We start from the raw sequence: 27,939 nt of genomic DNA, 5'->3' as shown, positions 1-27,939 counted from the left end.
GTTGTCACAATTATTTTTGTTAGTACAAGACATAACTCACAACAGTTTGCCAGACAACCTACTGGGTGACTTAAGGGAAGTTATAAAAAGGTATAAAAACCAGTTTCACTTAGTAGAAGTTATGCAGCTAATTGCCTACTCATCTCTTCAAAAACAATCTATAGACTACAGTGAGGAATATTCCATTTAGTGGAAGACTACTACCCTTTGGGGAGGGAAAGAAGTAGTGTACGTTATACAAGATGCCTTGAGGCAGTATGCATTACCCTTAAGTTGCAAGCAGTTGCATTGTGGAGGAAAATGATGCCTTTCATAGAACGCAAGCTCACCTAGCTGCTTATATTATAATAATCTTGCATCCATATAGTGCCTTTTATTCCTGAATATCCCCAAGTATTTCAGGACCTAGTATGTAGAAATCGCTTCACCTGCTACAAAAGTGCAGCTGCTTCTGGGCTGAAATTCATTCACTTCAACAGCACTCAGAAGTGCTCCACAACAGTGAGTGAAGGATTACATTATTCAACCGCATGTACAGTGGGAATTTTAGGTAGGCAGAATATAATTACACCCATTGAAATGTGACAGTCACTGTTGCTGTCATCCTTAATTCTTGTGAAAAGTACTTGAGATTTAATGATCAGATAGTTAGTATTCTTTTTCTTCCCATATGTTTACAGACAGAATAATCTGTATTTTATATCTAAAAAACAAGAGTGAGGTCCCAACAAGGAAGCACGCTGTGAGTCTCTCCTCTTTAGTATGCTGCACTTGGCCACAAAGTAAATACAATCTCTGCAGCGGAGAGATCTTCTCTCCATTTAAAATAAATCAAACAAATTAGAACAGATACAAGATATATACCCAACAGTTAAGGTTTCTGGTTTACAAGCTGAAAGATGACCCCTGAAGTATTCTATAAGGGCTTATCTACACATACAAATTGAACTGCTTTAACTATACCAGTTATACCCCCACACCCTCTTCTGTGGACACAACTATATCAGTATAAACGTGCTTTATTCCCCATACAGGAAGGGGAAACAGCTGTACTAGTATAAGACACCTTTATACTTGCATATCCATGTCCACATGAGGGGTTGCACTAAGAACTATTTCAGTAGAAGATCACACCCCTAAATTAAGTAATTATAGCAATACAAAAATTGTGTAGCATCCCCTGATTACCATATGGGGGGAATGGTTAATTTACTGACTCAGAAGCAATAGTGCCACCTTCTGAATCACTAACACCATTTCCTGCAGCACCTGGGTTTTTCCTAGCTGTTTTGTGTGCAAATATTGACTTAACCTGACCCTATTTGGTTTATGGTAGCTGAAGCAATCACAACCATAGGTGGTCTGTAATGTGAAGAGAGATCTACCTTAAGTGCTGTGTAAAGTGTATTTCCTTTTTCTGATACAAAACACAATGTGTGTGTTTGTACCTGTTAGCATATTTGTAACAATGTTATTTATATACAGTGTGAGAGTGACTCTCAAAGCTGATAAGACCCAAATATAACTGTCTTTAAAATACTAAGCCAAGTGCCTTGGCTGGTGTAAATCACTGCAGCTCTTTTGAAGTTAATGGGGCCATGCCAGTCTACACCAGCTGAGGACTTGGCCTACCTGGCCAGAATTTTTAGAAGGGCTAAACACCCAGTTGTGCCAGACTTAAAGCATTCAACACCCAGCACCTCCTTTTAAGAACAAGGAGACCTGCTGATTCCTTTTGAAAATTTTGGCCACTTTATTTAGTTGTCTAACGGGGAGCTGAGCTTTTTTTTTTTTTTTTTTTTTAAATCTGACCCCACGTGTGTGTGCTGAGCCTTTTCTGGAAATTTGGTCCCACATCTGCTTATACTTAATTCCTTTCTGATAAGTCTACTAGCATTCCCTCTTAAAGCACTGCAGCACCGATTAACCTGTCCACTTACTTCCTTGGTGAGCTACTAGCAACAATTCCAGAATTGTGGGTATCACCTTATCACAGTCACATGCATGCATGTTGTACTTTCCCTTTTTCTGCCTCCCTGTTCAGGTCTTGTTTATATACTGAAGAATACACATAAACATAGATGTATATTTTGACTATCACCTTTTCAGCCTGCTAATGTGTAGTTTTAAACTAGTATCCATTGCATTTATTTAAATTTTCTTTCCCTGATAGTAATATTAAGCAAAGCATAGGTTTAAATATGAATCTGAAGTCATAAGTCACTAAAAATTCCCATACTGAAATCTGCCTCTTGTCATCTTACTAGTTTCACATCTGTAAACCCAGACTATTTTCTATTTGGAAGATCAGGAACTTGATTATTTTTTCCTAGTAAAAACCTGATATAAAGCATAAATTTATATTTGAAACATTTCTAGTATGAAAGATTATCTTGTGTATTCTGCCTTTTCTCCCCCCAGAGTCTCCTTGCTTTGAAGCTTACCATGAGTTTAATTGGTGTAGCAGGGATTGTGATGTACAGTAATACTTTTGCTTCTGTGTTTCTGAACTGAAGTTTCATTTAAAGTTTGCCTAATCTCACTCTTTAACACCTAAAAACAATGTTAGAAAAGTGCTGTAGTGGCAGAAATACTATTAAATCACAGTCATGCTGAATGTGGATGTTCTGATTGTAAACTGTCTTTAGAGAGAAACAATGAACAGTGACTCAGGGGCATCTTCTGAATTCTAATTCATTTGAAACTAAGTTTTAATTTTCATATCATAATTCCTGTAGCAATAGATGTCTGTCTAGCCACCTCATTAACATGAATTTAGTGGAAGACCCAGCTGGCCTTACTCCCAAAACCATTTGATCTGAGGATCTCCCCAAGCCAGGGTCATCACTGTAGAGGCTTACTGTGCTGCTCAAATGGAGTCTCCCTGCAAAGGCCCAACACTGCTCCCCCCGTCCCCCCCAAGGTTCTACTGCATGGAAGGCATGTTACAAAAAGTACCACTTCAAGTTGAGTTTTTGGTGGATCTCCCACCAAAGGTCCAGACGTGGGAAGATGCACATCCCTTTCCCTGGCTCACCCTTTCTAAGACTACATCTAGATTCCTCCACAAGTTTCAGGAACATATGGTATGACGTATAGAGAGAGCGGACTCTAGTCTGCATAGGAAAGGGAAGAACCACACAAGTATTTGACCCTGCTTGAGGAAAGAGCTGAAATGGTGCAATTACTGGGTTTTTTTTGTTTTTTTTTTTCCAATTGCTACTCTTTCTTTTCACTTTTGTTGTGAATTTACCCACTTGTTTCCTACAGCACATAAAATGTAAAAATTTAATCCTATTCTGTAGTTTAAAAAAAGGTGGATTGAAGCCGTAGGGAGCTTTTGGGGATATTTCAAGCAATGTAATGTGTGCATTTTATTTCTCTGCAGGGTAACAGTGTGTTGTGCTTTCTGTGTATCGTGGAAAGTTGAAATGTTTGTTCTTAAATAGTAAAATTAATTTTCCTTTGGCAATAATGTATAAGCAAAAGATGTATGGCATTGTTTCATGCTGTTTGAAATGGAAGTCTGTCACACTTAATTGTGTCCTAGGGAGGACTGTTTTGTTTGGAGTGGGTGGAGGGCACTTTTCTCCAGCTCTAAGAACTGGTATTGGATCTGTTCATTACATAAAATAAATAGACATCCTATAACAGGGTTGGCTGCCTCTTGAGTACCCCCTTGTGGCCAGAGGTCACACTGCAGTACTCTGCCTCTGTTGCCCCCTCGTCAGGGTCCCTTATGCACGTCTTCTGTGGTCAAAAGACTCCTCTAGGAGGTCTGGGTTTATTCACAAAAGTTTAACTCAAAATGAAACACAAACTCTACCAAACATTCATTTCTATTACTCCTCCTAGGCCTTGCCTGTTTTGGCAGCTTATTTGGAAGCCCTACCTGGCTGGAGTCTCAGTCCCAACTTGCTGCTGGCACCTGCTCACTCTTAATACTCTCTCATCCCAGAGCAAGCTGCAGCTGATGACTGCAGCCTCCAGCTACTCTTTGTGGGGAATCATTTGATTCCTCTCAGGTGGACCTCTTTAAAGTAATCAGAGTTGGCTAACCCCTGACCCTCCAGCCCTTACAGGGTAAGCCACCCTGATACATATTCCATTATGTGAAGAAAGTCTGTTGTGGCAATTGGTCTATAACTTTTGCCTGCTTAGGAATTTACTATGGAAAATACAGTAGGCCGTTATTTTCAATAAAGACTGTTGATTAACAAGAGGTGCAAGAAAACCAAGAGAAAAACTAGATTAGTGCAAACAAGAAAACTTAATGAGATAAATCAGACTGTATTAATCAAGTCAGATTTAGTAAACAAGAAAATATGGGTCTGGAAATTAATAAACCAAAGTGGTAGACATATAATGAGGGGATAGGCTATTCCATCAATTCACTCCCTTTTTAAGCCCTTAAAAAAATTGGGCACAGACAAATGGAGGCTACAGGAGCAAGTTTCCCCACATGACTGCTGCTCCCTCCCCATCACCTGAGACCCTGGACCTTATTTATCTTAATCCTGAGGGATGTCCTGACCAATTTGAGCCAGAGAAAGAGGTCCAGATGACATTGCCACCCCTACCAGCTCCAGCTGAATCCCAAATGCCATCTGAAATGGAATAGGATTGAATTTTAGCAACAACAGCTCCTGCTCATACAAACCAACTTCTTCTCTTTTTGCTCAAAAAGACAATTAATACAATCTTTAATGCGATCTAAAACTGTCAAACAAGGTTTTTTTTTTTCCTTCTAACACTCTCCTTAGCTAAAGGGAAGAAGAATGTTGTTGAAATAAAAGCTTCACTTAATATTTTACACTTCAGATGCTTTAACTGTTTTTCCTCTTCTGTATTTTTAATAAATGGTTAATGGCTTGTTTGTCATGATATTAAGCAGGCTGAGGTCTCTGTATACCAAATCCCGGACCTTGCTTAACACTGTTGAATGTTAACACCTCTGACCAATTTATTCCGTCTAAATTAATACAACAGGTCCTAGGTTTTTGCTGGTTTTCACTGCTTGGTATTGTTGACTTATAGATAAAAGGTGTTCTGAAATTAATTGAAGGATTTCTTATACTGTCATTCTTAGATATGATAGGGAATGGGATGTATCCATGTGACATTGTTTACTTTAGTGATTTTTATTGTTCCATAATAGAAAACTTTCTGGTATTTGGACAGTTGAATAATCATTAAGCTCCTCAACATTTATCTGTTGAAATCAGAAAGCTGATGATATACATCACAGACTCAGTCTTGCAAACACTTAAACATGTGCATTACACAGTGAGACTAGGCAAGTGCATATATAGCTTGATCCAAAATCAAACTGGTTCATTAAGCCTTGATTCAGGCCCACACTTGCACACACTGCATTCGCATGAGCAGGGCCATAGTACATAACATTAGGTGATGTTTGATCATTTGTTCCATGTACTTGATCGTTTTAAAGGTCTGATGTTGATGCAAGTTATGTGACGTAGGTGCTAGAATTACACATTTACCTTTTAATGTAGTGGTATTTATAGGCGTGCTGGTCCCCAGATAGTAGAGAGACAAGGTGGATGTGGTCTTTTATTGGACCAACTTCTGTTGGTGAGAGAAACAAGCTTTTGAACTACAAGCTTTCGACTCTTCTTCAGGTCTGGGAAAGATGCTCTGAGCATCACAGGTGATAGGGTGTTTTTGTCTTTTATCATTTTCCTGTGTGAAACTAAACATAGCAATGAATTCAAATGAACTCACGCAGGAAAATGATAAAAGATAAAAACACCCTATCACCTGTGGATGAACACTGTTCACAAAGTGATCTCTCTCTATATGTCTGACCTCTCAGTCTTCATCCTCAAAAGAAACCTGCACAACACTTTCAAAAGACAAGCCTGGGAACTTAAATTAATGACTGTTAAACATTAAAAATCATGGACTAAACAGAGACACTGGATTTATGGCTTATTAACTCAGTCTGTAATTCACTAACTGCCCCCTCGCCCCCATTTCTGTCCTATCACTACCACCTTGCATGGTCCCTTTAGAATATGTGCAAACTACCTTTGCTAAACAATCTGTTCCACCTTGTATTTATTCTCAGAGTTGAAGGAGAGCTCTGTGTAGTTTGGAAGCTTGTCTCCTTCATCAACAGAAGTTGGTCCAATAAAAGATATCACCTCACCCACCTTGTTTCTCAAATTTACCTTTGTTAATTAATTGTCCTTTTCTGTCTGATCACTTTTCAGGTCTGTTACTTTGTCCATCTTTTTAGTGATGAGACAGCGCTGGGAAGTATGGATAAAAATATTGGAGAGCAGCTTAATAAAGCTTATGAAGCCTTTCGACAGGCATGCATGGATCGAGACCATGCTGTGAAAGAACTGCAGCAAAAAGTATGTGTTGGTTTTTGCTTTTAAAGCTATCCCTTCTGTCAAGAATCATGATAAATGTGGAGATTTCAATTTTGCTTCATTTCAGCAACAGAAATTTCAGTGCATCTTGTTAAAGATGCAGTTAATAAACCAAACTACTATATCAAGGAATAATATATTACAGTGTGAAAAAAGAAAATAAAAGGAAATGTGTGTGTACTGTCTGGCATGTCTTTAATCTTTTATTTATTTGTAATTTTGAGATGATTTTAGATGTGAGAAAGGTTGTCTATGAAGGATAATCAAAGAAGTCTTTTAAAAAAATATAAAATATATCTTTGCTGTCTACAGAATATCTATCTTTCATGGAAAAATATTTACTTTAATTTGTCTTACTCTTATTTTACAACAAATTGATAGGGAAATCTGAAGATTTTTCAGACAGTTCTTTACATTGTCACTTAGCTGACAGAAAGATGTGCCTTACAAGTTATTCATATTTAATTATATTGAGGTAGTGGTGCCCAAAAAGACCCCAATGTACTAGATGCTATACAAGCACATAGAAAGATACAGTTTCTGTCCTAAGTATTTTCAATTAACTTAATCTTAAAACAGTTTGTAATTTAGGTATCACTTTTAAAAATATAGGAGCCAATCTGTATATTTGTATCCTTTTTATACAACAGTGAAGTAGTGAAAAGGAAAGGTTCAAGGAAGATTCTGAAAGTTTGGAGCGTTTTGGGTTTTTCAGGTTTTTTGGAATGATGCTAACAAGCATTTGCAAGGATATGTTGCAGCCATCCTGTTGGAGACAACACATTTCCATGAGTTGTCTGGAACTGCTAGTCATACATACAGTTCAATGCTCTGCAAAAACAGCAGTTTGTGGCTTTGTGATAGTAGAGCATTTCAAATCCTGCTCTTGAATGAGAGATTCTATTGTTCATCAGTTCACACACAATTCAAGGAGGTGCTATGCTGGGGCCTGATAGAGGAACATGGGCCCTAAACTATCTCACAGTTCTGAAAGAGGAAATAATGGAGTTGGAGGTGAGGGAACATGTGTCAGAAAGCATACTTTATACAGAAATCTAGTACGCCCTCCACACCCTCACTGTAAACATAAACTGACCAAAGCACACTTGCAGAACGGGTCTCATATCAGCCATGTGTGGATTTATGGTTAACCATCCACTGTCCAATCTATCAGAGTCACAGTCTGCAGAGTTAACGTGTAATTTATTAAATCACATCTTCCCTCTAGGAATGCTCATCTAAATCTCTGTTCTTTATAAACAGCTTTCCATAAGCAGCAACTGTAGAATTTGCATTAATTAGTTAGATCAATTTTATTGAGTGTTGCAACTGATTTGGTTAAAAGGCAGCTCCTTTTAGAAAAGTTGAGACGCTTCTAAGCTCTAACTGTGTTCTTTGAAATAATTGCTAAATCATAAACTTAATTTTGTACTTGGATATGTAGCAGCAAACTAAAGATATGGGTATGCTGCACTCAAAACAAGAAATTAGAAAAGCTGTTCCGTAAGAATGTATTTAAAGCTCAGAGGAAAATTAGAACATACGGAACAAATGGGTGAGAACGTGAGTATTGTACGGTAACAAATTTGTGTGGAATTTTGTTGAGCATTTTTCTTTTTGTTCAGAGACAAGCAACAAGCAGATCTTTCATGAAGGGTTCATAATAGTTTAAGTCTTTGCCCTAATTAACCTTCAGCAATCAGATTCTCTGAGTGAAAAAGAGAACCATTAGCGGTAAAAATATTTCCTAAGGGAAGTCAACCTATAGATACTGCAGTTTTTATCAAACCCAAGATTTTTTTGGATGACCCACATATGTTGCTTGCACTAATGTTTCCTTCCTCTTCCTCTGTTCACTCTATGGCCTTAGCACTTTGTTGGCTTGTCCATCATTCTGTTGTTAACAGTTTACTAAAGTTACTAGTAGGCCACTTGTTTTGCCAGTCTCTAGAGTTGGGAGCCATGTCAAACACACAGAAGCCAGAGTCATTTTGGCCAGATGGTGTTTGATGCAGATGGATAGTTGGTTGTCATGCAGATCTTCTAGTTGGTAACTTGTTGCTGCCATCTGACTCAAAGAATAATTTGTGCACACTGGCTGTCAAAAGCATCTTCTCTTCTGTCTGTTTTAGCTGTCATGTCTGTGCTCTGTACAGAAGTGTTGACAAGACATTGCTGTTGTACATTTTCAATTTGGTTCTCAGTGATTTTTCTGCTTCCTGAGGTCTTTTGCTGGAGTGTACTGCTCTATGATCACTTTTTTTTTTTTTTTTGTAATGCTTTCATATTACAACAATTACTTGGCTTTTTAGAGTAACTTTTAGTCAGATTGTAGGTTTATTCTTGCATGTTCTGTGGACAAGTGCATCTTTTTAATAGGAAGTATTTTTAATTTAGTGAGGCTTACTTTACAGGTAAATTAAGAGTGAAGTAACTAATTAATTACATATATTTAACTCAGGGCAGCCTCTCATCCTGCCCCAACTCTTTCTGTACAGTGATGTATATCTTAATTTCAGAAAAAAATTCAAATAATCCTCCTAAAACTTTCTTGTTGGAATTTCACAAGTTTTCTCACATAACTTCAGCACTATTAGTGTTGAACATCAAGAATGGGCTAATAGAATCATGTATATATTTTAATATCCCTGTTATTCAGCAACCTGAATGGTACCTGATTGTTGTTCAGTTAACTGGTTGACTAATATTCATCCATCTGGAGTAGCTCCGTGCTCTTCTATGTTCTGCCTGGCCTAACAGGGCTGGTCAAGCTAGGGGAGGAGGTCGGGCAAAGTTAGTAGCTGATCAGTATTATTCTTTATCTCTTTTCTCTGCTGGTTGGGCCTTCCCTCTCCTCTTCCAGAAGTCTTGGAAGACAAAGGTAGCAAAGACATGCAGTCTGGTATATTAAATGTAGAGGTGTATATTTATTCCTTTTATTTTAGTTAAACAGCAAACATCAAGTATGTGGTGTGGAACTACAATATTGTTTCAAATTAAGTTTTAAAAAACGAATCAGTATCTTTACTTGGACATCTAGATTTATTTCCTGAAAAATTAAATTGATAGTGTCCTCATATATTTAGAACTGGGGTAACTAATCGAACCTGTGAAAGAATAAATAAATACCCAAATCCTAATTTTAAAACACAAATAATTTAATTTGTGATTATGACTGAAAAATGTCTCTTGTAAATGTCAGAATAAATACTACCTCTGTTGTTGAAACAAGATTGCTATAAATCTTGGTTATCTAGTACTTTTTTTTTTACCTCTTCCAATCAGTACAGACATAAAATTAGACTTGTCACAGGTGACAACTGTTGAGCTTTTGTGAACAAACCATAGCCACAGGCATCCGAAAAGAAAAGTTGATAAATTCTGTCTACTAAAACTGAAGCCTTTGATCAAAATAAAATAAGACTCATGCTAATTAAATTATTGTATTTGCAGACAGAAAACTATATGAAACAAATACATGAACAGCAGGAACAGATAGAATTACAAAAAAATCAGATTACAGAACTTAAATCACAGTTGGCTCCTGTGAATGCTAACAGAGGTATGTACTTTAATTTGTGTGCTTTATATGAATTTCCTTTTATCCTGTATTGTACTGCAGGATAGTTTTGACTTCTTTATTGCTTCAGATTTTACAATATGCATCTACAAAAGGACTCCGAGGTAATGCTATACTTAATGGAAATAAGACTAGTTCTGTGTGAACAGAAAGAGTTAATATACTTTTGCATTTTCAAATTCTGTTTGTAAAATGAAAAATGTTTGGAAACCTTTTTATTTTTTCTCTGAGAAGAAATAGTGAGGATTTTTTAAAAGATGTAGAGCTTGCTCACATTGAAGCCAGTAGACTTTGGGTGAGTAGAGCTGGAAGAGTTGTTGATTGTACTTAGAAATTACCTGAACAGGATATTATTTATTTTTATTAATATTGATCACAATTGTTTGACTAATTTGTGTGAATGAGTTTTAGACTATAGTTTGTTCTAGAACTGGATATGATAGGTGTTTCCTTTTTATGTGGTGTGATTGGTCAACAAAGTCACATGGCACTCTTAACTTATTGGATGATTTAAGCTTTGTAAACTGGAGTTTTTCCTCTGTTCAAATTGTCAGTGAACATTCTTAATGATCTGAATCTATTCTACATGTAATGGAAATAAACTTTTCAAAATGGCTATGAGAACTCTTTCAGTAGAAGCACTTTTGTGAATATTTATTTATTTATTCGCACCAATCGAATGCTTTTCCTTTTCACAAATGTCAGCAAAGCTGATAGCTTTATGTTCAAGAATATATATAAGTACTTTATTGCTGGATTTGCCCATCTGTCCCAGTATTAAGGACAGAATTTGGCCTCTATTGGCCAAATAAAGGAATAAATAAAGGAAACTAAAATAAAACTTAATATGCATCTAAAGTGATACTTGGTCCAGTGAAAATATCAAATTAATCCAAGACTTTTTAAAAAAAATTCTTAACATGGTTGGGGGAAAAAATGCAGCGATGCTCAGAGCGCTGTTTTATTTTACAGGTGGTGCACATGGCCATGTTCTGGTGCCTGAAGATAGTGAAACACAGAGAAATGACACCTTCCCTAATTTAACTTTTGATCAGCTCCATGAAAAACTGAAACTAGCAATGCAAAGAGAGAAACTGTTAAAGGTACAGTAACCTGATTGTCTTTAACCTGATTATATCTATGCCTCAAGGCCCTACACAGAGAAATGAGCTTTCAGAGATGCCCATAGCTGCCCCCTTTCCAGGGTCTTATGGGCTTGATTCTCACCTGATGTCAGTTAGCAGAGCTCCACCACTGTCAGTTGACCTATGCTGATTTCCACCAGCTGATGATCTGTCTCTGACTCTTCCCAGCTCTGTTGCTGTTTTGCAGTGTGGCTCGTGGGAATGATGTCGAGTTCAGAGAAAGAAAGGGGGGATTTGTCTGCTCACTTATTTCTTCACCTCACAAGAAGGAGCGCTCCCTCTTTCTCTCATGAGAACCTGTCATAATGCAGGCGGGGGTAAGGGAGTGGGGGGAACTTAGCAAGTCTGCCACCAGCAAGTGATTGGGGTGAAAAGTGAAGACTTGCTGCCTAAACTGGCTGGATCTATTCCTTTCCCTCCTACCTGCTGTTTGCTGCAGCCACGTAAGGGTTTTCACCACAGACCTCCTGAGGATGGCAGAGATGAGACTAGAGCAGCAGTGTTCAGGAGGTAGGAAGTCATTTACATGCGGCTCCCACACCCAGAGCAGACCTTGTGCACTAAGGTGATCCTTTCCCTGAACTGGTCAGCCTGCTGTGTCTTCTGGGGTTTGCACATCCCATAAGGCTGAATTTCAATCTGGGTATGACCCAACAGTGTTGTCTTAATAAACCTTGTAAAACCAAAAACTCATATTAAAAAAGTTTAATTTGGGGATTTGTTTGCTAAATTTTAGCTATGGACTAAGTAATCCTGCATTTGTGTGAACTAAGCACATTTTAATCAGATGTGTTAATTTGAAAATCATTTTATCAGATTAGTGACAGTTGCTAATTATCTTGTAGGAATCTAATTTGAGACTGTTAGTGTTTTTTAATAAGCATTTTCATTTTATTATTACGAAGGACATCTTTAGAATGAAAGGAGGATACAAGAAGCTCATCCTAATATGGTCTCCGTTTCTGGATTAGCATTCATAACCCCATGATATAATTGCCTTGAGTAGTTTTTGTATTTAATTAGAAACTGAGAGTAGAATTTAGTTGAAGAGTTAACTCCTTGTCAAAACATCTTTGTGAGTCTTTACATTTCTCTGTATTGAATTTCATTATTATTATTATTATTATTTGTATTCCAATAGAGCCTAGAGGTCCAACCAAGATTGGGGTCTCATTGTAATTGTATTCTACAAGCAAATATTAAGAGACAGTCCCTAGTTTGATGAGTTTACAATCTATATAAATTAAACAGAAAAAGAATGGGTGAATTATCCCAATTTTACAGATTAGATACCTGAGACAGAGATTATGTGACGTGCTTACACTGTCACGGGAATTCTATGACAGAGCTGGGAACTGAACTCTGATCTTCTGAGTTCTAGTCCAGTATCTTAACCACAAGACCATATTTCTTTTCAAGGCATAAACTACCTCTCTGTACCTGCTCCTAGGCTGTTCAGGGATCTCTTTTATTTACAAAATGATGTGCATGAGTAAAAATGTATCAGTTGTAAATTTAATCCCTTACTTAATATGGATCTTTGGTATATACTGAACAAAATTGATCCTCATAGTATTTCATTTACCACCCCCAGCCAATCTAAATTGCTTGTAAATAATGTCTTCAGTAGAAGTCAGTTCTTTATTAACCCAAGTATAGTAGATATATATATAGTATCACTTACTATTAGACTTTTTTGGAAAATCCTCCATCAAATTTTTCCTCAAACCAGGTAAATTATATCCACAGCCATTGTCCTCCACCCCATGAATTACTTTCTGTTACATCCCTAACAAAACTATCATACTCACTAGATGTACAAATTCAGTATGGATAAATCCATAGTGTTGGTATTTAAATTAAAATGTTGTTTGTGTCCCCTCATTCTGTCTCTGGTTAGTGTTTAGAACATTGCCCAGCCTACCCTAAAACTTCACTTAAATATGCAAATTGTCTTCACCTGTGTCCATTGGAACCTTTCTATTGGCTCAATCCTCTACCCATTGAAGTTGATGGGAATGTTGTCATTAACTTTAATGGTGTAGGATCAATCCCTAATTTCTAGCAGTTCAAAATGTTTTTTGCTTAGATGTTCAGAGAGACTCAGATGCACCATCCAGAGCTGGTAAAACTCAGCCCTGTTTTTCTATTTCATCTGCATTCTGTTGATACTGCAACCCAAACAATTTCCCAGATTGGCATTCTTACACAGTGATCAAGAGGGGTGACAGAATAGAATACTATACAGCCATACTTGAGAGTGCCTTTGGGACATACAGGCATTGCTCAACATATCCCTCTGGATCCTGTTGCAGAGGAAAGCTCATAGCCTCTCAAGAGCAACTCTGTCTTCTCTGTTGGAATCTGCAGGTGTGTGAGCTATTCTGCCATTAAGTACTTCGTATTTTTAATTGCTATGTCCAAAAGAACTATCATGAATGTGATCCTCATCCACCCCAAAAGGGGATTAACCAAAGAGACTGGTGCAATCTCTGTACCACATCCAGGCGAAAACCAAACTGAAGTCATGGAAATATGAGGACTCCCTTATTACCAGAACTACCTTACCACAGCCATCTCCCCAATCTTCCCTCAAAAAAGGAAATTAGAGAAGATGATAGTTGGCATGATTGTGAGGACCAAGAGATGGTAAAGAATGACTAAAAGGACTAAGAGTTCTTTGTCAATGCTTTGCTGTAGCAGACCAAGGGGTCAGCATCCCATTGTGTCCCAGTGATAGTCTTGCGTATTTCCCAGCTAGATTTTTATCGACTAGGAAGGACAAGAGTTCAGTTTTCATGTCACAGCTCAAAGCTCCTCAGCCCAGCCATGATCTTTGCAGGCAAAACTAGATGAAACCTAAGAAGAAGACCTTACATTTGTCTCCCATAGACTCAGATCTCACCACAAAGGCAAATGGTCCCATGTGAATCAGCGTAAACTTACTGTCAATACGTGAATACTTGACTCCCCAACCAAGACAAGACACAACACCCATATTGACCATGCTGTTCACACTCTTCTCATAAATATTCTAGGACTTTAGATGCTGCAGCAGGGGGAAGAAATGTTTCTACACCTCTGGCACAGCCAGGGCATAAGATAACAAAAATGATTTATGCTGCAATAAGTTAGACTTAGTGGTCTAGGTCCTGATCTGTTCAGAGCATAAGCAGAGTAGCGGGGAATGTACTATGAGTCACCTTTCTGTGCCCCAGATCCTGGCACTGAAATGGACCCCAGCACAACTTAAAGCAGCCTGAGCGGCTACTCTAAGATATGCTAGCTGGGGCAGTCCTATTGAGTGCTGTATGTTCCAGCCCATCTCACCCCATTATACCTCCTCCTTGCCACCTACCTTTGAGATGGGAGCAGGTGATGAAAAGATGACTACACTGGATTTATACCAGCTGTGGACCTACCTATCTGAGACAACTTTAAGCCTCCTTTGTGCACCAGTGGAGTGATGCAAAGCAAAATTAGCCAGGTGAGCTGTGAAGCTGATGCAGGGGAATGGGACGATTTTATGGGTAAAATTATTAATAGTCAGACAAAAGATGGTTAATGTTCCATAAGGCCATTGATAGCAGTTTGTCAGCTTAACAGCATTCTTCCTTGAAGCCATCTGAAATCTTTCCTGTTGCATTAGCTTCCTAGGACGGACCATTAAAAGAGGTCCCAGCCCTGACAGGATAAGTATGTCATAATGGAAAGGTCATGATCTGTCCCTGTCAAAGGTGTCATTTCTATCCTTGCTGCCAATCCCGGTGCACAAGATCAAGAACGTGGCCAGATATGTTAATTGAGCCAGACACCACCTAGATAGTCCCATGGCTGTCTTGGGAGCATCAGATATAAGATGTATGAAATATATCATGAGTTCATAAACTAATCTAGAAGAGTTCCCACATTGATGTTGAAGCCATCCAGACCCAATCAGTCTTGGTGACTCTAGTTCTTAAGAGTTCAGTTGTCACTGTTATAGAGTCTGTAAGATATGGGAAAGGCAATGTAATGACTATGGATGGATAGACAAACTAATCCGAGACCAAAGACGTATCCTGGTGTGATGTCCTGACAGCACACAGCAATTCTGATTTTCATCCGTATAAGATGAAATAGCTTCTTCACAACAACATGATGCTCATTTTTGTACACTAACAGGCTATTGTGCTGGTATGTAGTGACTCTCCCATTGACAATTTCTCCTCTCTCTGCCTTCTTTATACCCCATTGCCTTTGCTCTCCTACCAGAGGAAGAGAAGAGCAACTCCCACACTGCTTCTGGTGTTTGCTTAGAACTGCCTGGTGTTTCAGGGGGCACTCCTGTAATCTGTGCTTCTCTTGCTTTGCCTGACTTTTGGCCAGAGCAAAAAGAGCACAAACCTATTTAGACTTTGCAAGAGTTGTGTGCAGGAGCTGAAGGAGCCATGAACTAAGTGTTGCTGCACATTTGCCTGTTTCTAATGTACTTGATACATTTCATACTTAAGCCTGCTTTGCAATTTGTACAATTTTTTCCTTAACGTTACTGTGTAATGTTTTTCAGACTTCCTTATGCCTTATAACCTTTACTCTTACAGCCCTTTCCTCACTCTTTAAGTACTTCAACCTTATCCAACTCCTGGCTACACCATAACTTCCTTCAACTTCAGCACATTCAAAACTGGTAAGAATACCTTAATCCCAAAACACCACCATCTCCATCTTGCATTCACCCCAGTGGTCAGGAACCTATGTACTAAACTTCAGCAAAATTCATACTTGCTTCCTAGCTCACTAAATGTTTATCCCCTGCTAACCTGATCCACATCAAATATTACCTTGTGTACTGAAACTTTCAGTGCCTTCTACTCTCACTTTTATGATTATTTCCTTTGATCTCCTTAAGTCCCTCCTAATCAAACTCAAATTTAGCTGTCATATTTTGAACCACCTCCTATTTCTCTGGAAATTGGGAACACATGACCTTTTGTCTAAAACCTTCAGACTTCCTATCCATTTCAGAACTCAGTACAAAAATCTCTTCCTTCCTAGACTTAATGTCCCATCAAGACTAATCCTTTTTTTGCTGTGTCTCTTCTCTTCATCCCATTCCTTGGACTCCTAGACTTCTTTCTGCTTCCTGTCAGGGGTGTATGATCTCATCCTGGACAAGGACAGAAAGGGGTTAATGGCCAGTCCTGGAAACGGACTGAAATTGGTCCTTCAACAGCTGCCAGAAGCGCCAAGAAGGGCCTTCCAGGTCTAGTGAATAATCAGAAAGAAAACAGCATATACAGGTATAGGATAATGGCTTTAGAAATGGGTTGTTCTGCCAGTTGAGAGCATCAGGGGAACTGGGTTTGCTAGCACTTCAGCCAGCAAGATGAGGGGTTTCCCTGTGGTGGAGAGAGCCCATTTTGATTACTCAGTGAGTGGAGGAAGCTAACTGTGGCTCACTGAGGAAAGGGAGGGCCTACTATGGACTAAGTAATGTTTTGGGAGTGGGAGTGGAGCACTGACTAACTGGTTTAAATTGTGACTTTAAATATAGAAACATTTATTCTCTAAACTTCATCCCAGAATGTATCCTTATTTCTTACTTCTGCTGCAGCCTCTTGGGGCTCTGCTAATGGGTTAGCTGCACACGCTCCCTTCCTTGTATCTCTGCACCAGGGGCTGGACCCTTCTCTATTGCATCCTCAATCTAGGATCCTGCTCCCATCATCTCAAAATACATCTCTTCACTCTTGCATAGGACTCTTAATAAATAAACCAAAAGTTTCTGTTTGAACCCCTTGGCTTTCCTGTGTTCATTCCTTTCCTCTCCATTCTGCCCCATCCCATCTACATGTTGTACCTATAGTACATTGTATTTGCATGTATGTACAGGCTTCATGAAGCACTGGTTTATTTATTTTTTGTGAACAGTGTATACGTTGGGCCTAATTCTTTACTCAGTTACATAACTTTTATCCCATTGGAGCCAGGTATATGGCATAATGTAGCTTCTCCCTGGGGCATTCTTTGTCTATCTTTCCCATTGACCTTGTTTTTAAACTAATTATTTTTCCTGATGATCTGACTTGCATTTTGGCACGTTATTTATCTTGACATTGCATGTGACTTTTCCAGCCCTGCGTGAAAGTCACAGTGTTTCCATTTAATCATTTAGATCAGTTAGATCAATATACTTATAAACTAACATTTTATTTTAGGGGAGAAAATAAGTCTCAAGAATTAAACACGTGAATTAATCTGTTGTTTGACTGACTTGGAAAACAATTAGAAATTTGTTTCAGAGAGAGACAACTGTGTCCTATTTCAAAATTACAAGACCAGGATATTTGTGGTGTATTTGGTTGCTTCTGGACAAGTATAATAAAACTAATTTGAGCCAAGTGAAGTTCTGTCTCCTATTTGCATTGTGGCATTGTGAAAATACAGTACAGTCACTCATGTTCAAATAGTTCTCTTCCATAATCTGCCTTTTCTTTTCATTTGACTGTCATAATGATTCCTGAATCCTGCCTAAATTCACTCTTACTCCTCCTCCTTAAATTTATTTACACATGTAACTGGGTAATCATCACTATTGCTTCTATTGTGCTCTTCAGATTTGCTAGAAATCCCATGCTTCGATTAGTACAGAAACTTTGGATATTTCCACAGCTTTCAAGGAAAGACGGCTTCTTAGCTGTTGTAATTGCTCCTCTGTGCCTCTAGCCATATACCGTTTTACTCAGAAATAATCCAATGATTGCCTCCTTACATTTAAACATTGTTTTCATTTGGTTTCCTGCTAGATTTTCTTCCTTCCACATAGAATTTCATTTTATGTATAAATTTCTATAAAATACTGGTTTAATATTTGGGGTAGGGGCTACACTTAAGATGTCTAATTCCTTATCTTTTCAGCATTGCATGCAGCTTGGGCCTTTGGAAATCTAAATCACTTAAATGATAAAGAGCTACATTTCTAACTGCTCCAGAAATTAACTCTGAAGAATTTATCACCTTTAAAATTGCTGTAACTTGATTCTAGCACACTATGAAACATTACTGCACAGTGTATATAAATGAAGTAAGACAATGTCTTCCACTTTTTAAAAACACTCGTGAACATTTGCTGGCCTGACTTTTATAAACTCAAAACAACACACAATTGTTTTAAGTAATTGTCCGTAGTCAAACATAGCTGTATACCATCCCAGGCTGTTGCATAATGATATTCTTTCTATTCTGGAAATATTAACTAATTGTGCTATTTTTAGGAACAACTGGAAACAGAGAGCATTAAATTGAAGCAAAGTGAGGAAGAAAACAATCAAAAAGAAAATAAACTTGTATCTATTATTACCAATAAAGAAGAAGAAATAAGGTTTCTAAAAAACAGATTAAAAGAAATAAGTGCAACACAGGATTACATACAGATGCCGGTATGTGAACTGGAGGTAAGTAAATAAAATGATACACCACAGCTTTGCAAATAATTATGCTTATTCTAGATTTGTTTATACAAATTACTCTGGTTAACAGATTTTAGATGACAATCATTGTTAAGTTGCTAGGAAAATTGTTAAAATGTATACAATAACACTAGTTGTAGTGTTCCTTCTAAGTTAAGCCATAAGATACTTGAATCTTATTTTGTGCATCTTAACTATTCATGTTATTTTTATTTTAAATATTTATAAAATGAAATATAGGGATGGAGAAAAACTACACAACTGTGTTGTAGTTGTTCTTTACAGTTCAGATTCAGATTGCATATTATATCTAGCTTCAGTCTTCCATTTTTATCTGACTGTTTTGGTCAGATAGGCTGTTTCACTTACCAGGAAAAACATCCAGGTTATATCTGTGGTTATCAGCCTGTGTTCCGCAGAATCCCTGTGGGTCAACTGACTACGTCTAAGATTTCCAATGGGATCCACCTCCATTTGAAATTGTTTAGAGGCCCGCAAATTAAAAAAGGTTGAAGATCACTGTGTTGGAGTATATTCAGTGAACAATTTACAATCTATGTAATACTAGTGTAATCCACAAGGTGGTAGTCAAAGGTAACAACTTGTTTTAAAGCATAATAGAGTACATGATATCAGCCTTTAATCTGCTTGTTGAAAATTTTAGAGACTGAATTGATTTTTTTGGAACTAAAATACATCAGTTCTTAGAAATGAGCCTGTGATCTGATACATGATTAAATTATAATCATAATTATAATTATAATACAACACAACTTCTGTGCATTAGCATCCCTATCTATAAGAGGAGGATAATGCTTACCCACTTTGGGCAAAATTTGGACTAGTAGGGATTTTAAATCAAAGAATGAAGTGTAAGACTTCTTGCTCATTTGTTTTCTCAATGGTGTCTTGTGCTACGAGCAAGGTTAGTTGGTTCTGCTGATGTTGAAGAATGTTGAGACATTTGTTAATCTACCTTTGTGTTAAATCCATGTAATGTAAGAATTGAAATTAGTACACCAAAACAAGCTCCTTAATCCCATGTTTTACTTTAAGACAAAACATATGAAGATTGCTCCAGCTAGACAGGATTTATCTTCAGGGATCCCTGATATTTTAACTGTGCATGAAAGGTAAATAATTTTGCAGCATTTTTGTAAACAACTGTTAATGTTCACATTTGCTAGAAAGTAATATGGCCAGCTGCTTTCCTCCCTTTTCACAACATGGAAAGAACAGAGAAAGGCCCAGAAGCCAGTGCAGGGAAGAGAGCAGAGCCAGTGCGGCATGCGGAAGCATAGCTGGAGTTCTGTGGGTATTTCAGGGATATATCAGGAGGAAGGGAAAACAGCCAGTTGATGCAGCAGGGGTTTAAATTCCATGGAAAATTGCTATGGATGTTAATGTTGGTTATTGTATCAGCCTTAACTCCTCTTGGGGGTAATGTGCAGCCATGCTGGAATAACTAGTGGCGGCACAGGAGAGAAGCCAGCAATGCTGCCAGGAGGGGGCTCAGCAGACTGCACAAGGGATTAATGCTCAACTTTATGGTTCTAAATCTGTGTTCAGGGCCAGGTTTAGCTCTGGAGCCTCAGCCCACAATGCAGTAGAGGTCTTGCGATCCCTGTATAATCAAGAGAAAGGCATCAGAGAGGTGTGTGACACTGAACCACACTGTATTTAATGAGCAAGTATTGCCCTTCTGCATGTTTTATAGTAAAAGGCGTTGACCAGAGCCTTAGTAATATTCTCCTGTGAAAAGTGTAGACCTAAGCCATATCTTTGCTGAATGATCATTTAGAGGGAGATTCTTAAAGGTGTCATATGGAGTGAAAAAATGGGATTGTGCCTTTTTTTTTTTTTTTTTTTTTTTTTTTTTTGTCTACTTTATTTTTTTCTAAAGATGACTTGAAGTGTATTTAAAAAAAACAAAACAAAAAAACCCTGCATGGCTTTTTTTTGGTTTTTTTTAATATTCAGCTCTTGTATGCCCAGTTCTTCTTGGAAGCCTGTGCGTGATTGGAGATTATATATAGTAAATATAGGAGTATATGATATGACATCAAAGATGCTAAGCAAGTAAAATCTGATTGAATAAAATATAATTTGTATCAAACTATTTAAAGCTTTGAGTGGAGTTTTGGTGTGTTTAACTACTAATGAACTGAAACACCTGAAAACTAGGTGACTGTTCTCATTCTTCTGAGTGAGTTCCTAATCCACATCTCTGGGTTCTCCAAAGGAGACCTCCAGCAGAACAAGGAAGGCAGCACTTGACAGTCCTAACTGTTACAGGGTGAATAAACATACAAAAAGAAAATCCTTTTAATAAAAGCAACAACAAAACCCTATATGGCATAAAGAAGCAAAATAAAGCATGAGCCCTGTGTGTCTCCTTCCCCCACCCCAACCCCCAAATTTTCAATTCACCTTTAACTAAAAGTCTTTTTTGCAGGATCTAAAAACTTGTGCTTAATTAGTCTGTGTGGTCTAATGTGCCTCAATTCAAGTATTTGTGATGCATAAGTAAGCAGAATAATGTAATCTGCAATGTTTTTCAAGAAGCCAAAAACTGCACTTGTGTGAAGAGCTATATTTCCCATTTTTAGCATGATTTACTAAGTCTTTGACAGCCATTTAGGAACCTGTGAAAGGTCCTGAGGAAAACAAAGCAAGAGAAAAAAGCTATGATGTGGGTTGTACAGAAGAGAATGACAACTAAAAGTTCTCCAGCCCTCTGCAAAAATATCACAGAGAGAAGCAGAGGACGGAGCCAGGGAATAGCTGCTTTTGCATAGCATATTCCCTTTCCTGCATGGACTGAGGTTCACAGGAAAAATGGGAAATAATATTTCAACAGCATTAGCTAATTTCTCTGAACCGGCCCTCATATAAGCATGGAAGCAGTATAATTGCCAAGGCAGTGTTGTATTGCCAATGCTGGAGAGAACTCCATGAAACATGAAAGGTCAGTGGCTGAGGTTTTCTTTGAATTCCTGGCCTATAAAGGTTTATGGCTCCATTCCATCATTTCCATGCAGGAGGCCTATGCATGTGATATATATATATATATGACCAAACCGCTACATATTTTATCATGTCTGACCACTTTGTTCCCTTCCACATGCTTTTGCAAAGGAGAATGTGTGTGTGCATGCGTTAAAGAGAAGAATACCAGAGAAATTTAGCTGGTAACACTATAATCTCTGGTTTACAGTTGTGGCTTATTATTAGTTTTAATTCAAAGTCATGAAAGAGCTGAATTCACTGACACTTTGCATTTAAAATATTGAACTTTTAGGGAAGATCTAGAGATGATTTTCCAGGAAATGAAGGAAGAATGTCATCGGATATCCACATTAGCAAGAAAACAAACAGACCAACTCAATAAACTTAACATAAAGAGAGAACCTGTAAATGGTAACATCTTACTTTAGCTCTTATTGTGATTCAACTGTTTGAAAGCTTTGCTTTATATTTGAAAATACTGTAAATTACACATACATTGAAAGTACTTCTACTGTTTACCATCTGCTTCTTTCAAGTCTGCTCACATGGTGCTCTGCAATTCACTAAGAAAACGCACCACGAGTTTTGGAATTGCATGAGGAACATTCCAAATTACATGGGTAAGAGGCAGTCATCATGTAACTGACTTTCAGGAGCTTTTTTTGGTCCCTTGAAGTAGATCATTGGCTCTCACTCAGTCTGATGACCCAGCATGCGCTGAGTGAAAGTACTTTTTGTTTTTTATTTAGCTCGTTTCTAAAAATGCCCATTTATGAATATTTCCAGCCTCACATTTGTCACAGAAGGCTGTTGGATCTTGGAGCAGGCAAGTGGAAAGGTAGAGGACTTCAAGAGAAAGTGCCGTGTGCAGCCTTGCAAGTTTTTTTAATTTATACAGACTGAGGGTCCAACTCTCATTGACATCAGTGGAAAAACTTAACATCAACAAGAACTGGACTAGGTCCTGAGAGCCTGATCCTGCTAATGCTTATATTGAACAGGGAAGTACTTCTCATAGTATGCAGTATTAGCTTTTGCATGACAGTAAGACAGCAGGATCAAGCCCTAATATGGCTTCATAGATCACTTTTCAAACCCCCACCAAAAGAATTATTTACCTGACCCTTCCAACTCCCTGGAGATGTCTCCAGTACATATGATCCTATTAGCAAGCTATATGTTAGAACTTCACATGAAATAAGAGCTAGTGGTCCATGACTTCAAGTGGATTAAAAAAAGGGGAGGTGAAAGTTAATCTTTTATTATATGCCAAATGTGCCCCTCTTATCTCTATGATTTGGGGCACTCACCAAGTTATTCCAAAACTGATATTTTGTCTCTTTTTTGAGGCAAGTACAATGAAGTGCTGATCTTGACTGATATATATTTGTTAATAACATGACTTACAGTTCTAATAAGATGTACAGTGGACTTCCTTAAAACTTGCATTCACTGTCTTTATCTATTAAATGGTAACTATGAATAATTTCCCATAAATAACAGTTTAAAAAAAAATTAATGGTATCCACTTATGGCTGCGTTCAGCTGAAATCAGTTGTGCAAGTATCTGTTTAGCTCAGCTAAGACTGGACAACATCAAATGCTGAAAACAAAATACTGAATGAGTCTTAAGTTTATGTTCCTAAATCCATATTTTAATATGTAAATAAGGGACCTGATATTCCAAAATTCTGGGTATCTATCAAGCTGCTTCCAGTTAGAAAACAGATGCCTGTAAAATTGATTTCTGTGGTTTTTTTACATTACATTATTATTGTGTATGTGTCTTCTCTTTTTGCATGAAAACATTCTCTGCCTCATTCAGGAGGGGACAAGGTGGGTGAGATAATATTTTATTGGACCAACATCTGTTGGTCAGAATGACAAGCTTTTGAGCTATAGAGAGCTCTTCCCCAGATCTGAATAAGAACTCTAGCTAAAAAGCAAAAATTGGCCCAATAAAAAGATATTACGTCACCAAACCTCTCTCTCATATCCTGGGACCAATGTAGCTACAACTGGTTTAGAAGGGGCAGGTTCACCATATAATTATCTAATCTATCTATTTTATCTATCTGTAATACAGAAATCAGTAGGCTTACCCTGCTGGTTTCTGTCTGTGAACTTACATGGCATCTATTACCATGAGATTGGAGTGATTTCAGGAGGACTTTTCTTACATGAAATATAGAGGGAAATTATTCTCCAACTTGATTTGAAGTAATATGTACATTATTATTTGTAGTTCCCAAAATACACAGAGTTCTCAAACACAGAGGAAGACGGTTCCTACCCTGAATGTCTATTCACTTCAGCTACTTTGGGACTACAGTGCCTAGCACACTGTTGGCACTCCATAAAATATTATCTTGAGTTGCAGCTTCTGTTTCTGCCAGAACACTTGTAAATGTACGTGAGTGTATGTTAGGAATGTGGGGCAACATACGTTTTAACAAAATCTAAGAGGGATAGAATTGTTGGAATAAATTAATCGGGCTCTGTTATTTCACATTCTGGTTTTTCCATTGCGGCTATCATTCTTGAATGGGGCGTGGGAGGAGCATCCCTCAAATTACTGGCTTCAGGAAAATAATCTAGAAAATAAAGAGAATCAAGAAAATAAATGATCCACCCATTTGTGTTTTAACAATTATTTTGAACTATTATTTCCATAGATGGTGTCTGACAGTTTTCCTTTTTCCCCCCACTTTTTACAGAAATTCAGTTTTCCATGCCTATACAGTGTACTGATAAAACCGATGAACAAGCAGAAGAACTTTTTAAACCTCGGGTTAAAAGAGATATAAATAGAGGTGTATCATGCATAACATCTATCACACCAAGAGGAGTGGGCCAAGATGAGGACGACAACTCTGTAGAATCACTTTCTAAATTGAATGTCAAGTTTCCACCTACAGACAATGACTCTGCTTTCTTGCAGAGCACTCCAGATAAACCAACAGTTCCTTGTACTGTGATAGCTGAAAATATGCTTCAAGATAATCATTTTAACATGGAGCACAAAGACCAGGCTATGAACCTGAGTGAATTGGAATGTAACCCATTTGAAGCTTGTGGAGTTGATCACATAACCTCAGCTATACAAAACCTAGCTACGCTTGACAAAACAAAACCCCCAAGCAATACAACCATGCTCATACAGAATACTCAGGACAAAACACAATGTCTGAAAGCAGTAGACATTAGTCCCAAACTTGTACACATGTACACAAATCAAGATGCCACTGAAGTAAATTTTCCCTCTTCAGAGGCCACTGGGAGAGCTGTCAGAGGACCTCAGAAGGTATTTTTATATTGATACTGTACATTTTAAAGGTTAATACTTCATTTAAACAAGTGTTGTGCAAAGATGTTTCAGGTAGGAATGAAGCTTTCTATATGAATCATACCATTTTTATGGTGAACATGATTATATGTAGATCTTCTTTCTGACACTGAATTTGTGTACACGAACTACATTTTCATTGAAATAATGGAGGGATTTAAACAAAATTTAAGAATATAGATGCCTGCACAAATTTCATTTCATGTAGATATTAAGTAACTGTTTCTATATTCATTGCAAAACTGATTTTAATCAACTATCCAAAAAATTCTTTTTTTACCCAAATATTTATTCCATAGAATGAAATACAGTGTGTATCACTATACTTTCTTAAAATGTACAACTGAACATGTGGGGATATGTGCTATTTTAAAAAATACCAGATAGTTCAGTGTACTTCCTTCTGAGAAAAATCTATCTTTAGATCTAGTGAGGGACAAACACCAAACAACTTAAAAGGGATAAAACATTTTAGAAGTACTTGTAGGATAAGAAAATACGTATTTCCACAAATAGTCATAAATGGAAACCCAAGGAGATATAGATAAACGTCTTATCTACTTTTTAAGTAGATGTTTCAGGTGTGATTTTTTTTCAGAGGTGTGAACATCCAGAACTCCAACTGAAGTCAACATGAACTGTAGGTGCTCAGCATCTCTGAAAATAAGGCCCTTTGGCTGCAATTCAGCAAAACAATTGTGTGTAAGTTCCATGTGTAAGTGTTCTGCTGAATCAGAGCCTTTGGGTGACATCCTGGCCCCACTGAAGTCAGTGGCAAAACTTCCATTGACTTTAATAGGACCAGGATTTCACCTTTTGTCTCTTTCTCATGGGAGGGAGGGCTATCCAAAGGCTAGAGCAGGTAATTGATATTTACGATTTTTGCATTTTTTTGTCAGGTCTTCCAGTGACTCCCTTTGGGCAAATTGCCTTAAGCTCTCTGTGCCTCAACTTTACCTTTAAAATAAAGGAAAGAGGAGCTATGAGGCTAAAACAACATATACCTTACCTAGAGATCTGAGGATCTCTAGAGCTGTAGATTTATTATAAAACTGACCCAATCTAGTTCCGAGTATCTTATTTTTAAATTTAATTTTCTTAAAATTTTAGGCAAAGAATCCTAGAGATTTGTAGTGCTGCTTTAGATAATTTTTTTTTAATTACCATAGATTCATTGTTCAAAGTATATGAATGGCTTATGATATTTTTAAATATATTGTTTTTGCTGTGATAATTTTAGTTTTATCCTGAATTATTAATTACATACACCTTTTATTGTACCTTTATTTTCCTCAAAATTCTCAGCTATAGTTCTCACTGAATAAAATAAATTAAACAACTTCTTTTATCACAAATAGAATTCCTGTGGATCTATGAAGCATCCGTTCTATTACTAGTTAGTTTTTTCCTTTTTCTCCATTATATCGCCTGCTTGTTCTTTTTCTAGCTAGTCTGTGAATTCATTTTTCAATAGATGGCACCCTGCATTGTGTATTACGGCAAGTGAAACAGCTGGTGTGTGATTACAAGTTGATAGGGAAGTATGCAGCTTAAAAAGTGCAGGAGAGTTGGTGGAGAAGAGAGCATAGGATTAGATAATTGATATTTGTGCAAAATACGGAAATTACTTTAGTTTGAAGGTATCATTTTAGAATGTGAATGACCAGAATTGCAGCTCTATGGAGATATTTTTAATATTGAATGTTACATTTGGAAAGAAAACTGGCAATAGAAAATAGTTTCAATATTTATTAGTCATATCCATGTAGCAAAGTAGAACATAAGGACATTTATTAAAATGCTGCATCTTATCCAAAAGTTTTTGATAGAAGCCACTATTACTTTAGAATCCATTAAATATACATCTGTGTATATTTAAGTAAATATACATCACCTTTATTTAACTGTCTCCAAAATGTTTTCATGCATTTTGTTTCGCGTGAACTGATCTGTTTTTTAACTGACTATAGGGCCAAAGATATTATCTTAGCTGAGTTGTATGTAGTTTCAAATGCTGAAGTGTCATCAGGTTAGATTAATACCATTCCTTTTCACTATATTCACCTTGGCAAAATTTGGACATGTCATTTTTCCACTGGTTGTGGCTGCACCAGATGTGCTGTAGTTTAAACAATGCCCAGACCTTTTTTAACACGTTGTACAGAGGCTAGTAATAAATATAGAAGCCCTGTCGATACCTATTCCAGGTAGTTGGGTCTACCTCGTACTGTCCGAGCCCAGTCAATAGCTGCTACTAGTGGAGCTCCAGTAGTGGTGAATTACATGCTTCATTTTCTTTTTTTCTAGTGTTGACTAGGACTTTGTCATATTTACTACATATGTTAACTTATAAGATGGAACAATCCCCTAAAATGCAATATATTTGGCAACAGTGATGAGCTGCTGCTCTCAGTTTGTGGTAAATTTAGTTCTTTCCTTCATGGATATTATATGGAAAACTTGGTGCTGTTTCCTTAGGATACAGGGCCACACAGAGGTTTTGGAGGCCTGGGGCCAAAAACAGAGCTCCGCCCCCCACCAAAACACCCAGGGTGCAAAAACACGGAGGGGAGGTCGCAGGGTGAAGAATAGACCCACCCCAAACTTATTGCACGGCAGCGGCTCCTGTCCTGGGCTGGGCTGGGCACTCCGGCCATTGCAAGCTGGTACACGGGGTCACAGCGCCAAACCTGAGTGGTGCTGCAATGTCATGCGCCAGGTCACGCCGGTCAGTTTCAGAGCCATGGGCAAACAGCCCCTCTCCATCTGGGTAGCCAGGTTAGGGTATAGTGCCTCTTGGAAACAATGTGACTGAAAAATGTAGCAGATTTAAAAAAAAAAAAAAAAAACCTGCATCTTGCAGGACCTAAGATTTAGCGTTAACTGCGTTTGTACGTATGGGTCTGATTCTGCAAATATTTATTACTGATCGCAGTGCCTTATTTAGTGGGACTACCAACCATAGTGAGGCCACAATTCAGCAATCCATTTAACATGCATAACTTTA

General features: G+C 37.6%; 1 protein-coding gene across 2 annotated transcripts in view; it reads left to right on the top strand.

The window, feature by feature from the left end:
* TANK (TRAF family member associated NFKB activator) overlaps positions 1-27,939 on the top strand; it is a 34,080-nt gene that overhangs the window by 3,234 nt on the left and 2,907 nt on the right. The window contains exons 2-9 of one of the 2 annotated variants that reach the window (XM_067549372.1): positions 6,237-6,383; positions 9,855-9,963; positions 10,954-11,084; positions 18,383-18,562; positions 19,634-19,710; positions 21,879-21,997; positions 22,123-22,206; positions 24,304-24,890. In XM_067549372.1, coding sequence (XP_067405473.1) covers positions 6,285-6,383; positions 9,855-9,963; positions 10,954-11,084; positions 18,383-18,562; positions 19,634-19,710; positions 21,879-21,997; positions 22,123-22,206; positions 24,304-24,890 — 1,386 coding nt within the window. In that variant the 5' untranslated portion in view covers positions 6,237-6,284. The remainder of the gene's footprint in view (positions 1-6,236; positions 6,384-9,854; positions 9,964-10,953; positions 11,085-18,382; positions 18,563-19,633; positions 19,711-21,878; positions 21,998-22,122; positions 22,207-24,303; positions 24,891-27,939) is intronic. The other variant, XM_067549373.1, reaches the window with a different exon arrangement.

The sequence above is a fragment of the Emydura macquarii genome, unplaced genomic scaffold (assembly GCF_026122565.2).
Source record: "Emydura macquarii macquarii isolate MOO-44397 ecotype Brisbane River unplaced genomic scaffold, CSIRO-AGI_Emac_v2 contig_1253, whole genome shotgun sequence".
Lineage (NCBI taxonomy): Eukaryota > Metazoa > Chordata > Testudines > Chelidae > Emydura > Emydura macquarii.
This window is presented reverse-complemented; position numbering and strand designations above follow the sequence as displayed.